This window comes from Tupaia chinensis, unplaced genomic scaffold (genome assembly GCF_000334495.1).
Source record: "Tupaia chinensis unplaced genomic scaffold, TupChi_1.0 Scaffold144255_1, whole genome shotgun sequence".
NCBI lineage: Eukaryota > Metazoa > Chordata > Mammalia > Scandentia > Tupaiidae > Tupaia > Tupaia belangeri.
The window spans coordinates 2,049,021-2,062,312 of NW_006204113.1; the positions used below are offsets into that span (position 1 = coordinate 2,049,021).

At 50.4% G+C, this 13,292-nt stretch overlaps 1 protein-coding gene across 3 annotated transcripts in view; it reads right to left on the reverse strand.

Annotated features, from left to right (window-relative positions):
- ARL3 (ARF like GTPase 3) overlaps positions 1-13,292 on the reverse strand; it is a 56,192-nt gene that overhangs the window by 4,252 nt on the left and 38,648 nt on the right. For all 3 annotated transcript variants that reach the window (XM_006166374.3, XM_006166372.3, XM_027767418.1), the window contains one exon: positions 12,593-12,778. In XM_006166374.3, coding sequence (XP_006166436.1) covers positions 12,593-12,778 — 186 coding nt within the window. The remainder of the gene's footprint in view (positions 1-12,592; positions 12,779-13,292) is intronic.

Consider the following 13,292-nt stretch of genomic DNA (forward strand, 5'->3'; position numbering starts at 1 on the left):
GAGGTGGGGGGAAGGGGCTCCAAACGCATCTCCAATTACAACTGGGTCAGCTACTTCCTCTGAAAAGCTGAGGCCAATTTTAAGACCATTTTTGAAAAGGATTAATTTAAAGAGAAGCATGTTTAATTTTAGTAGCTAATTGGTTTCTAGGAAAAAAAAAACGATCACCTGCCAGGAGACAAAAAAGATTTTACAAATAAAAGAGGGGCGAGCAAGATAACCACCTTCCCTTTGCCTCCGGAGCGGAACAGCCCAACGCTCACAGGGCACTTTCCTTCTCCGGCGCACACCCTCAGAGGTGCGCACCTCGACATCCGCTCCTCTGTGGAGACGCGAGATGTCTTATCCGCCTGTCCTCTCGGGAAATCACAAGCAGCATTCTCACACTGTGAATATCGCTTTGTCTTTTCTCTTGTTTTGCGGCTGATTAAGGAGGGGGCTTTCTTTTATTACATGTAACTGAACATGAATGCAGGCAAACAGATAGGAAAAATATTTACTCAGCTGTGGGAACCCCAAGCAGAGGTGGAGGGGCAGGGGTAGCTTTACCGTGTATCTGTTATGGAGGCGGAGGGGGGTCCAGGCGGTGGGGCCCTGCTGAGGGGCAGTGTCCTCCAGATGTCTGAGGGCCAGGGGTGGCAAGGCCCTTCCGGTCACTATCATGCCAACAGAGGGCGCTCAGAGGCCAGTACAGGCTGGCTGACCACTGCAGGTGTGCGCACGCGTGACAGTGTGGGGGGAGGAGAGGCAGTGGGGGGATGCCTGCAGCTGCCTCCCACAGCCTGAAGGAGGGATGGGGGCACACAGGGAGCATGGCCCGCTGACCGCTCTCATCTGAAGGGCCTGGGGTAGGGGAGCTGCACTTACGATTACCCAGAGGACAGCCTGAGCGGGAGTGGGGGTTGGCACCTCACAGACCAGGACAGGGCAGGCTTGGCCAGGGTGCCCGCTGGGAAGGAAAGGTGACAGTGCTGCCCAAGGCCTGACGGGGGCGCAGTGGTAAAAGGCAATGCCCTGCGAGGCTGACCCACATGGGAAGGTTCTGGTTCCCTCCCCGAGTACGTGGACACACATGTGGGCACGAGCCCATGATGGAGGCTGGCTGAGGCGGGGTGGGCCACAGACACAAGGTCCTGTTGGGGATCCTGTCTCTCTGTCTCCTCCTCGGCGATGAAAAAGTGTCGTCCAAGATGGCTGAGGGGAGGGTCCGTGTCAGACCTGCTTGGGGTTGAACTCACAGAGCCTAGCCTGGTTCTGCCTGAAGTCGCATGCGTATCTTGTGAGTGACCCTGTCCCACCTTCAGGGCGGGGCAGGCACTGACTGCTGCTATTTCCGCATTACCGATGAAGGGGAGGCACAGAAGCGAGTGGGGAACCCGGCGGCCTAGCTTTGGCCCAGCTCTGGCCCCTGAGCTCTCGAACCCTTTCTACCTCTCCAGGAACGTGAGCAGCTGCTGGAGGGAGGAGCCCTGCCCCAAGCTCCAAGGAGAGCCGGGGTCATCCTGAAGGGGGAAAAGGGGACACGTCGGTTTCATCTTCCTCATGACGTCAGTCGAAGATAGAGGCATGAGGGCCGGCCATGTGTGTGTGGGGTGAGGCAGGAGCAGGCCACAGCCAAGCGCCCTGCATGGCCTTGCTGCGGCCTCACAGCTCTCCGAACTCCTGCGCCGCCGGCCTCTATGCATGTGAAGACTGCCCGCTGCCCTGGCTGTGCCAGCCTGGCACACGCACCATCCAGCAGGACTGCCACCTCCAGTGGGAACTGCATTTAGAGACAGCACAACTGCAAGCAGAGGAACCTCCTGCTTCTTAGTTTAAAGGAATGCCCACACCACTCGTGCTTTATCTGGCAAGGCTTAGCACTGACAACTTCAATTGGACAGCAGAGAAAAGGTGATGGTTTACTTGAAGGAGGTTACTGCTCTGCCTCTAAAGGAAATGAATGCACAGGTTTGTGTAGTGGTTAAACTGTTACTGTTAAAAGCTGATTGGAGGGACCAGCAGTTAGCGTAATGGCTATGTCGCTGAACTCCCATGTAGTCGACCGTGGTTCGAGTCCTGGACCTGGTGGCTTAAACTCACACTGGGCACGTGTGCATGCGTGCCCAAGATCCCGAGAGGAGAATGGAGGAGAAGGGATTGTGGCATGGCCATCCCCTCTGGGGGGTGATTTCTCACTTTCTGTCTCTCTCTGTCTTTCTGGTGAGCACACATGCCCTATAGCAAAAACATCTCAAAAAAAATAAAAAGAAAAAAAGTTGATTGGTTTGGGACTAGCAGGTGGCATAGTGGCTAAGGTGCTGGACCCCCACATAGGTGACTATGGTTCAAGTCCTGGACCCAGCTTGAAATCAAGCTGGGCGCGAGTACATGCGTGCTCTAAAATCCTGAGAGGAGAATGGAGGAGAAGGGATTTGTGGTCGCTCCCCCTAGGTGATGATTTCTTGCTTTCTGTCTCTCTGTCCCTCCGTGAGCGCATATGCCCTATAGCAAAAAATCTCTCTCTTAAAAAACAAAAACAAAAACAAAAACTGGTTGGACTGATTTTCTGCACATTTTGATCTTCATCATGGGGATGACAATCTCATGGTATGAGTGGTCCTCCCTTTCTTCCTCTAGCACACCTTCCCCTGACCAATATTACGGAAACTGAATGTGAATCGATTAGCTTCAATTTAATAACAGAGTAAAGAGAAACATTGAACCTCAAATACTGAGCTTTGTTTGCCTCAGAAAGGAAATACATTCTACCATGTCATAATATTATTTCCTACTATACCCACTGGGGGAAATGTCTGCCCCCCCCCATATGCGTGGAAACCGACTAATCACGGATCTCCATGTCCCGGGACCTAAGGCATGCTGCCTCTTCCCGGGAAGAGTGGTCTCTGACTGCCCTGCTCCAGACGTAAGGCATGCTGCCTCTTCCCGGGAAGAGTGGTCTCTGACTGCCCTGCTCCAGACGTAAGGCATGCTGCCTCTTCCCGGGAAGAGTGGTCTCTGACTGCCCTGCTCCAGACGTAAGGCATGCTGCCTCTTCCCGGGAAGAGTGGTCTCTGACTGCCCTGCTCCAGACGTAAGGCATGCTGCCTCTTCCCGGGAAGAGTGGTCTCTGACTGCCCTGCTCCAGACGTAAGGCATGCTGCCTCTTCCCGGGAAGAGTGGTCTCTGACTGCCCTGCTCCAGACGTAAGGCATGCTGCCTCTTCCCGGGAAGAGTGGTCTCTGACTGCCCTGCTCCAGACGTAAGGCATGCTGCCTCTTCCCGGGAAGAGTGGTCTCTGACTGCCCTGCTCCAGACGTAAGGCATGCTGCCTCTTCCCGGGAAGAGTGGTCTCTGACTGCCCTGCTCCAGACGTAAGGCATGCTGCCTCTTCCCGGGAAGAGTGGTCTCTGACTGCCCTGCTCCAGACGTAAGGCATGCTGCCTCTTCCCGGGAAGAGTGGTCTCTGACTGCCCTGCTCCAGACGTAAGGCATGCTGCCTCTTCCCGGGAAGAGTGGTCTCTGACTGCCCTGCTCCAGACGTAAGGCATGCTGCCTCTTCCCGGGAAGAGTGGTCTCTGACTGCCCTGCTCCAGACGTAAGGCATGCTGCCTCTTCCCGGGAAGAGTGGTCTCTGACTGCCCTGCTCCAGACGTAAGGCATGCTGCCTCTTCCCGGGAAGAGTGGTCTCTGACTGCCCTGCTCCAGACGTAAGGCATGCTGCCTCTTCCCGGGAAGAGTGGTCTCTGACTGCCCTGCTCCAGACGTAAGGCATGCTGCCTCTTCCCGGGAAGAGTGGTCTCTGACTGCCCTGCTCCAGACGTAAGGCATGCTGCCTCTTCCCGGGAAGAGTGGTCTCTGACTGCCCTGCTCCAGACGTAAGGCATGCTGCCTCTTCCCGGGAAGAGTGGTCTCTGACTGCCCTGCTCCAGACGTAAGGCATGCTGCCTCTTCCCGGGAAGAGTGGTCTCTGACTGCCCTGCTCCAGACGTAAGGCATGCTGCCTCTTCCCGGGAAGAGTGGTCTCTGACTGCCCTGCTCCAGACGTAAGGCATGCTGCCTCTTCCCGGGAAGAGTGGTCTCTGACTGCCCTGCTCCAGACGTAAGGCATGCTGCCTCTTCCCGGGAAGAGTGGTCTCTGACTGCCCTGCTCCAGACGTAAGGCATGCTGCCTCTTCCCGGGAAGAGTGGTCTCTGACTGCCCTGCTCCTTTTCATTTGCCCTCTGCGTGATGCAGCCATGACTGCTCACTGGCTCGGGGAGGCGGCCGCAGCCATGGTTGGGTGGGCCTGGTTTTTAAAGCCATGCCAACTACGTGGTCATGTCCACAACTGCACTGAGAGGACGGGGAGCTGACCCTGGCTGAGCAATGCAGCCTATCCATTGCACCGTTAGGCCCCCAAGGTCAAGGAGCAGCTGGATGAAGCGTACTTTAAAAATCGCTCGCTATGAATATCTTTTTCTGGTGACAGAGGGCAGTGCATTAGAGAGGCAGCAAAACTGCCAGTCCCAAGCTTGTTTTCTTAGTCTTCAGAAAGGCTTGAAAATTTGAAAATAAACCTGAGAAGGGTCAGCTGGTGGCATGGCGGTTGAGGCAGCTGGGTGCCACATGGCCAGTGTACAGCTTGAGTTCTGGAGCTCAAAAAGCACACCAGGTGCATGTGTGTGCGTGCCTGAAAACCCAAAAAGGAGGAGAGATGGAGGAGGGGGATTGCAGTGTGACTGTCCCCCACGAGGAGGGCTTTCTCACTTCTCTCTCCCTGTCTGTCACCTTCCAGCGAGTACATGTGCTTTCCCGTGAAATAAAATAAATAAATAAATAAGCCTGAGGGCTGACTCAAAGATAAGCAGTGTTCGCCTGGAGTCAAAATTGAAGCCCAGTCTAGAAAGAGGTGGGCCATGTCTTTTTTTTTTTTAGTTTTCTGTTGGAGGACAGCTATATTCACCAGAGAGAGATGGACAGAGGGAAAGTGAAAAGTCACCTCCCATTAGGGGTGGCCTCATCGCTATCCCTTCTCTTCCATTGGGCTCTTGGGATTTTAGTCATGCACACCCACTCACAGGGCAGTTTTCAAGCAGCCAGGTCAAGGATTCGAACTGTGGAGCCAGCTTTGTGGGATCCAGCATCTTAACCATCATGCCCTGCTGGCCCCGGATCATGTCATTTTAAAACATATTGAAATTTTGTTGACATGTTAGGGAACAGTCCCTTAGTTCAAGGAAAAAGAGGCAAAACCAAGCACATGGTTAGCATCCATCTGCAAGGCCGACCCTGAGGTACAGCTCCCACACCAGTGAGAGGCTGCTGCTGATCCTCCCTGTGGAAATGAAGGTCTCACTCCTGCTTAGAGAAGGAAGACAGGGAAGGTGGGACGGATGTAAAAAGGAAAGGTGAGCTCAAGGTGGTGGCCTGCAGAACAATGCCAGGGAACAGTTCTGGGAGCTCAAAGCCATTGGTGCGGGCAGGTCTCTGATGCCTCAGGCTAGAGGCCAGGGGAGAGCTGCTGACCGCTGCTTTGTAAGGAAATCCATAGCCAGTACAGCCTCAAAACACAGACACGGTCACGCCCAGACACACAGACACACTCAGTTTCAGAGAACACATCTTAAAAAAATCTAAAATTACAACAGTAAGGAGAACTGGTCCAGAGTTCAAATTCAGGTCTGCGGATGGGAGGGGGATGGATTTCTCTGTACCTTTGCTGACTCTAAGTCGAATTCTTTGTTTACTATTTCCTAGACACCCAAGGGGAAAGAAAAGAACAAGAGTCCCGGTGCCGAGTGCTCCACGGTAGAAGCAGCCCTCGCGACCCAGGCCTAGCCGCAAGGGCACACAAGACCTCCTTTGCGGTTATAAGGGAGTCTGGCTGAGGAGCCTTAGTCATCCCTCCCAGGCATTTTTCAGTTTCTCCTCTTCCCACCTTCATCTGCTCGACATAACTGGGTCTCTTCTGATCACTTCTCTGGACTGTGGCTGCTCAGCAGGACAGTTTCCAAGATTGATGTTCTCCTTCAGTTTCTGCGCTCTTCACCTGTACTCTGCTCTCAACGGTTCCCCATGAAAACCTGCTTTAATTACGTGGCAGGCTGGCCTCCTTGTCACCATCTATCAGGCAAAGAAAGACCTGTCCCTAACTCTCCTGAAGCCCCCCAAAGTCAGCTTCCACATGCAGAGCAGGGGCTGGTGAACTACACGGGAGACTGCCCATCCTTGTAAAGACCGATGGTATATACCTGCCATCAGAACATCGTGTGGGATACCAGCAGATGCCATAATGGTTACATCGCTGGACTCTCACATAGTCAGCCACGGTTCAAGTCCCAGATCTGGTGGCTTAAAACTCATGCTGAGTGTGTGTGTGCATGTGTCCAAAATCCTGAGAGAATGGAGAAGGGGTTGCAGTGTGGCCATCCTTCCTAGGGGGTGATTTCTCACTTTCTGTCTCTTTGGCAAGTACACAGGCCCTACAGCAAAAATCTCTTAAAAAAAAAAAATCACGTGGAACAAGTCAGTGAAGCCCACCCCAGGAATCACGAACTTCCATAATCTCAAACCTCAGATCACATGTTTAAGCCACTCAACTAATGAGAAGCGATACACGAGCCATGCTTAGTCCACAGGGCTGGCAGATGTGTGGCTACTGCCCCACCTCACTAACTTGGAGGTGCCCGTTCTTCATCAGAGTAAGACGGTTCTCTCCAGCGCACCTTGATTAAACACAGGCACAAACGCACACCACGACAGAGACGCTGTCTTTTTTTTTTTTTGAGAGGTTTTTCGCTATAGGGCGCGTGCGCTCGCCAGACAGACAGAGAGAGACAGAGAGACAGAAAGCGAGAAATCACCCCCCAGGGGGGATGGTCACGCCGCAATCCCTTCTCCTCCATTCTCCTCTCGGGATCTTGGGCACACACGCACACGCGCCCGGCGTGAGGTTTAAGCCACCGGGTCCGGGACGCGAACCGCGGTCGACTACATGGGAGTCCAGCAATATAGCCATTACGCTAACTGCTGGTTCCCAGGGCTGCTGTCTTTAAATACCTGCAACTGTAACAAAACCCCCAGGTCTTATTTTATTTATTTTTTTAACCTTGGCACATTTCTCTCAGGGCCATTGGCACTGGTACGAGATGTGACCTGACTGGCCTACTGGGTCCTCGGGAAAGTCATGATGCATTTTTGCATAGACAAACAGAAAAATGAGTCATGACATTCCTGGCGACCTAATATTTAGTGTCTGATTACTTTGTCTATCACTGTCCAGATTCTGGGTAGGATGAAACAGGAATTTAGGGAGTTACAGTAATTACCACATGGTATCCATGTCTGAAAGTCAACCCCCCGCTATAGATCTCATGGATATTTGTCTACTGAGGTCTTTAATTTGTAGAAATATTTTAAGTCTTTTAATTAATAAGAATTTTAAAGGCCTACACTTTGACTAAGCAATGCTAGAAAGGGATTCCATTTAAGTGACTCTCTTAAAGGTGAAAACCAAGAAACTGGCTGAGTGGATAAGAGCTTGGGTCAGAGGCATTACCTGGGGGAGGGACATGGTCAATCTGTCTCACGAGGAAAAGCGTTTCCACAGAAAATTCCTCGACCTTTCTCTAGTCCCTAAAGGTTACCACTAAAGGACAATAGCAGCAGATTCCCTTCTTAATTAACATTTTTATTAAATAACCTATTTCAAATAATGGTTAAATTCTCTAAATTTATATCATTCTATTAACCATAATCTAATCTCATTAACCTTGAAATCCCAGTCTTAACTACCCAATTCTATACACCATGGTACTATCTACTAAACTAATTAAGTGACCTTCAAACTATTTCTCCTCCATAAAAAAATCATTTTTTTCTCATAGTCTTTGTGATTTCTTTTTTTCTTTTCTTTCCCTCTCTCTCTCTCTCTTTTTTTTTTTTTTGCTATAGGGTGTGTGCACTCACCAGAGAGAGACGGGGGTGGGGTGGGGAGTGAAAAATCACTCCCCGGGGGGATGGCCACATTGCAATCCCTTCTCCTCTTGGGACTTTTGGCACATATGCATACGTGCCCGGTGCATTTTCAAGCTACTGGGTTTGGAACTCAAACCATGTAGTAGCCATGTGGGATCCAGCCACCTTAACCATGCCAACTGCTGGCCCATATGATATGTTTTGATATCATTTCCTATGAACTTGGTTGCCGAAGGCCCCTGATCTGAGACCTTTCCTATCCGAGTCAAACCACACATAATCCTCTCCCTTTTTTCAAACTGCTCTATATTTTATAGCCTCCCTGGCCGCCTTTACCCCCACCCTCTGAGTGCCTCGCACTTGCTGTCTCTTGTTTGGTCTAAAGGTCCTGTGGAGGGCGCAGTGATGACAGGCAGGAACACAGGGCTGACAGGAGCAGGGTGAGTGGGGTGGGGAAGGACAGGACAGAGACTTTTTTTTTTTTTGCTATAGGGTGTGTGCACTCACCAGAGAGAGACGGGGGTGGGGTGGGGAGTGAAAAATCACTCCCCGGGGGGATGGCCACATTGCAATCCCTTCTCCTCTTGGGACTTTTGGCACATATGCATACGTGCCCGGTGCATTTTCAAGCTACTGGGTTTGGAACTCAAACCATGTAGTAGCCATGTGGGATCCAGCCACCTTAACCATGCCAACTGCTGGCCCATATGATATGTTTTGATATCATTTCCTATGAACTTGGTTGCCGAAGGCCCCTGATCTGAGACCTTTCCTATCCGAGTCAAACCACACATAATCCTCTCCCTTTTTTCAAACTGCTCTATATTTTATAGCCTCCCTGGCCGCCTTTACCCCCACCCTCTGAGTGCCTCGCACTTGCTGTCTCTTGTTTGGTCTAAAGGTCCTGTGGAGGGCGCAGTGATGACAGGCAGGAACACAGGGCTGACAGGAGCAGGGTGAGTGGGGTGGGGAAGGACAGGACAGAGACTCCCTCTCTACTTCCGGGCTCCTCTGAGGCAGTGCCCTTGACTTTATGCCGCTACTCTAAAAACTATTTCCAGGTAACGCTGGTCTTCCTTTTCAACATCCCTAAAGCTGAAGAAGACAGCCTCACCATAAATTCCAGCTCTGTTTTTATTTCTTTTCAATACTGTGGCAAAAAAAAGGAAAAGATTATAGAACTGTAATCCCACGTCTTTATAAGTATGCGCACAAACTGCACTTTTCTTTAGCCTCACTTTATTTATTGAATTATTTTAACTTTATTCATTTATTTTAATTTGACCAGAAAGGAGAGAGAGAGTGAGAAAGAGAGGGAGGGAGAGAAAGTGAGAAAGCAAGCTACCAGATCTGGGACTGGAACCACAGTCAGCCATGTGGGAATTCAGCGTCCTTAACCACCACGCCATCTGTTGGGCCCCACCCCACTTTAAAAAAAATATTAAAGGGGACCAGCAGTTCGCGTAATGGCTATGTTGCTGGACTCCCACGTAGTCAACCGCGGTTCAAGACCTGGACCCGGTGGCTTAAACTCACGCCGGGTACGTGTGCGTGCGTGCCCAAGATCCCGAGAGGAGAATGGAGGAGAGGGATTGTGGTGTGGTCATCCCCCCGGGGGGTGATTTCTTGCTTTCTATCTCTCTGTCTCTCTTTGTCTGTCTGGCAAGTGCACGTGCCCTATAGCAAAAACCTCTCCAAAAAAAAATTAAAAAAAAAAAAAATTGCCAAAGGGTGCATGCACTCATCAGTGAGAGAAAGAGAAAATACCTCCCAAGGGCAATGGCCACACTCCAATCCCTCCTCCTCTATTCCTCCCTTCCTTTGGTCTTTGGGCACGCATGCACACCTGCCTGGCATGCTTTCCAAGCTGCTGAGTCCCATGGTGGGTCATGTGGGATCCAGTCGCCTTGACCACCAGGCCACTGACTGGCCCTCGCCCCACCTTTACAGCCCCAATCTCAAGCCAGTTTTCACTTTCCGCACGTGTATTCTAAACGGTTAGCCAGAGTCCTCTCGCCAAGTCCCCCTGCTGACCTGGTTTGTAGAAACACGAGGAAGTTGCTATCCTCTCCTGGGCTCACTGTCATCAAAATAGCCACAGGCCTCACGAATACCAGCCTATGTAAAGCTGAAGTAAATACATTAGACAAAACTTGATTTTTTCCTTTTTTTTAGAATGATTTACTTTGGGGCCAGCAGGTGCTGTGGTGGTTAAGAGCACTGACTCCCACTTGGCCAACCGCGGTTCGAGTCCCAGACCTTGCAGCTTGCTTTCTCACTTTCCATTTCTCTCTCTCACTCTGTCCCTCTCTGGTCAAATTTAAATAAAATAAAATTAAATAAAATAATTATTTAAAAAAATTTTAATTTATATTATTTTAATCTAGCCAGAGAGGGACAGAGAGAGAGAAAGTGAGAAATCACCCCCCGGGGGAGATGGTCATGCCGCAATCACTTCTCCTCCATTCTCTTCTTGGGATCTTGGGCACGCACGTACACGCGCCCAGCATGAGTTTAAGCCACTGGGTCCGGGACTCAAACCACGGTCTACTACGTGGGAGTCCAGCGACATAGCCATTACGCTAACTGCTGGTCCCGGAAGTTCCCTTCTCTTTAGATCCTCCCACCAAATTGCTTTTTGGCTTCTGGTTACAGCTCTCGGTTCATCCCTAAGCATCGGCAATTGATGCTGCGAAAGCCCAGTCCCATCCAGTGTGTCTCAGCTTCACTCACGGGTTAGACGGGCTAGTTCCCAAAGGGGGGGGGGGATGGGTTTTTTTGAGAGAGAGAGAGAGAGAGAGAGAAAGTAAGCCGCCAGGTCTGGCACTCAAACCATGGTTGGCCAGGTGGGGGTCTAGCACCCCAACTACCATGCCACCTGCTGGTCACCAAAATTTGATTTTTTTTTGGGGGGGGAGAGGTTTTTGCCATAAGGTGCATGCGTTCACCAGACAGACAGAGACAGAGAGACAGAAAGCAAGAAATCACCCCCCCCACCCAGGGGGAATGGCCACACCGCAATTCCTTCTCCTCTATTCTCCTCTTGGGATCTTGGGCATGCACGCACACGTGCCCGGGGTGAGTTTTAAGCCACCGGATCCAGGACTCGAACTGCGGTCAACTACATGGGAGTCCAGCGATATAGCCATTACGCTAACTGCTGGTCCCAAAATTTGATATTTTAAAAAAGTTGGTTATAGAGGCCAGCAGGTAGTGTGGCAGTTAGGGTGGCTGAACTCCCACATGGCTGACTGTGGTTCAAGTCCTGGACCTGGCAGTTTGCTTTCTCATTCTCCTTCTCTTTCTCTGGTCAACTTAAAATAATAATAATAATAACAACAATGACTAAAATTAAAACAACTCTTTAAAAAAATAAAAAAGCTGGTTATGATAGAAGAAAATGTAATAAAAGTATTATAGTTTACCTATTCAAAAACATCTTGGCTTGAAGTATACTTGTTGGACCAACTTATAAATTAAGCTGAAAAATGCAGTTAATTTCAAAATCTAATAGATATATGATCATGTGTGACCCATAAAACTGGAGAAGAATAAAACTGCTAATATAGTTGGGTCCTCGGAGGAGTAGGATTTGGGGGAGGAACTTCATATACTTTATATAGTTGATGGTGAGAATATATTACTTTTATAATATATCTGGGAAGGAAGGAAGGAAATAAATAAGGCTTAGAAAAAATACTTCCTCAGGGACCAGCAGATGGTGTAATGGCTATGTCACTGAACTCCAATGTAATGGACCGTGGTTCACGTCCCAGACCTGGCAGCTAAAAACTCAGGCTGGGCACATGCGTGTGCGTGCCCAAGATCCTGAGAGGAAAATGGAGGAGAAGGGACTGTGGTGTGGCCATCTCCCGGGGGGGGGGTGATTCCTTGTTTTCTGACTCTGTCTCTCTCTGGTGAACACATATTCACTTTCTCACTTTCCCTCTCGCTGTCTCTGTCTCTCTCCAGTGAGGTACACATATCATAAGGCAAAAACCTCTCAAAAAAAAAGTTGTTCAGAGATGAAACTATTTACTGTTCTTGAGGACAGATGAGTATCTGGGGTACAACTGCTCTCTGCCCTAAACTAATATTAAACGAGCAGGGTGCTGCCCTACCGGTATTCTGTTCCTCAGCACAGAATATGGGACTTCCTGTCAGCAGCTTCCTGGTGGGAAACCGAACTGATGGAGCAGGAAACACACCAGCCCCACGGCGCAGGCAGCAACCAACAGCAGAAACCAAAGCACTTCGAAGATGACTAGTGTGTGCCTGATTATTGCCGGCCACGCCGTGGGAGCATGGGTATTCAGCATCCGTGGATGAGACAGAACACAAAACCCGAACCCAGTCATCGAAAAGTCCTGGAGTTAGAAGCACACTTCAGAGCCTCCTGTTCTGACACCCAGCCCATCAGGAAAGCTTGCTGCATGTGTGGGGAGGGTTACCTGTGGCTTTCGGGGAATACTCATGATAGCTGATCACTGTGAAGCAGGAAAGAACCAAATCCCTCCACGCCCTTCACATCCTAAATGCTTCACCTGCCCATCAAAGGCGACCTGTTTCACATCAGATCCGCCTAACCGAGACAGCCCACCTTTGTTGGCCGCCATGTTGCCAGGTGACTAAGCCTTCCTGTAATCTCACCTGGACGCCCTCTCCGGTGAGAGCTGAGCAAGACTGGATCTGCCAGACGCGGTCGCGGATGGTGTGCAGGTTCAGGCCTTCTGCGATTTCAGAGGCGGGGGCCGCCGTGAGCAAATCCTGTTTATTAGCGAAGATGAGCACTGGCACACAACTTAGCTTCTCTTCCTCCAGCAGTTCGGCTAGTTCCTGGAGCGTTTCAGAGAGGAAGGGAGGGAAGGATGATGTTCACGATATTTAATCACGCACTTCTAATGGGGAAAAACTAACAGGTAAGCCGATCGACTAGCAACTCTCAAGAGTGGGGAGTTTCATAACTCGAGCCTGTGGAAAAACCCCCTGGCTGATTCCTGGGCCCAGTTAAGATACTGACTTTGAAAGTCTAAGCCAGGGCTTAGGAATTTAAATTTTTTTTAAAAAAAAATGAGGTTTCTGCCTTAGGGTACGTGCACTTACCGGAGAGACAGACAGAGACAATGAGGGGGATAGTGAGAAATCACTCCCTGGGGGAAGGTCACGCTACAATCCCTTCTCCTCCATTCTTCTCCTGGGATCTTGGGCACACACGTATACGTGCCCTGTGTGATTTTTAAGCCACCAGGTCTGGGACTTGAACCATGGTTGGCCATGTGGGAGTCTAGCAATGTAACCACTATGTCATCTGCTGGTCCTGGACTCTGCATTTTTAACAGAACTTCCAGGT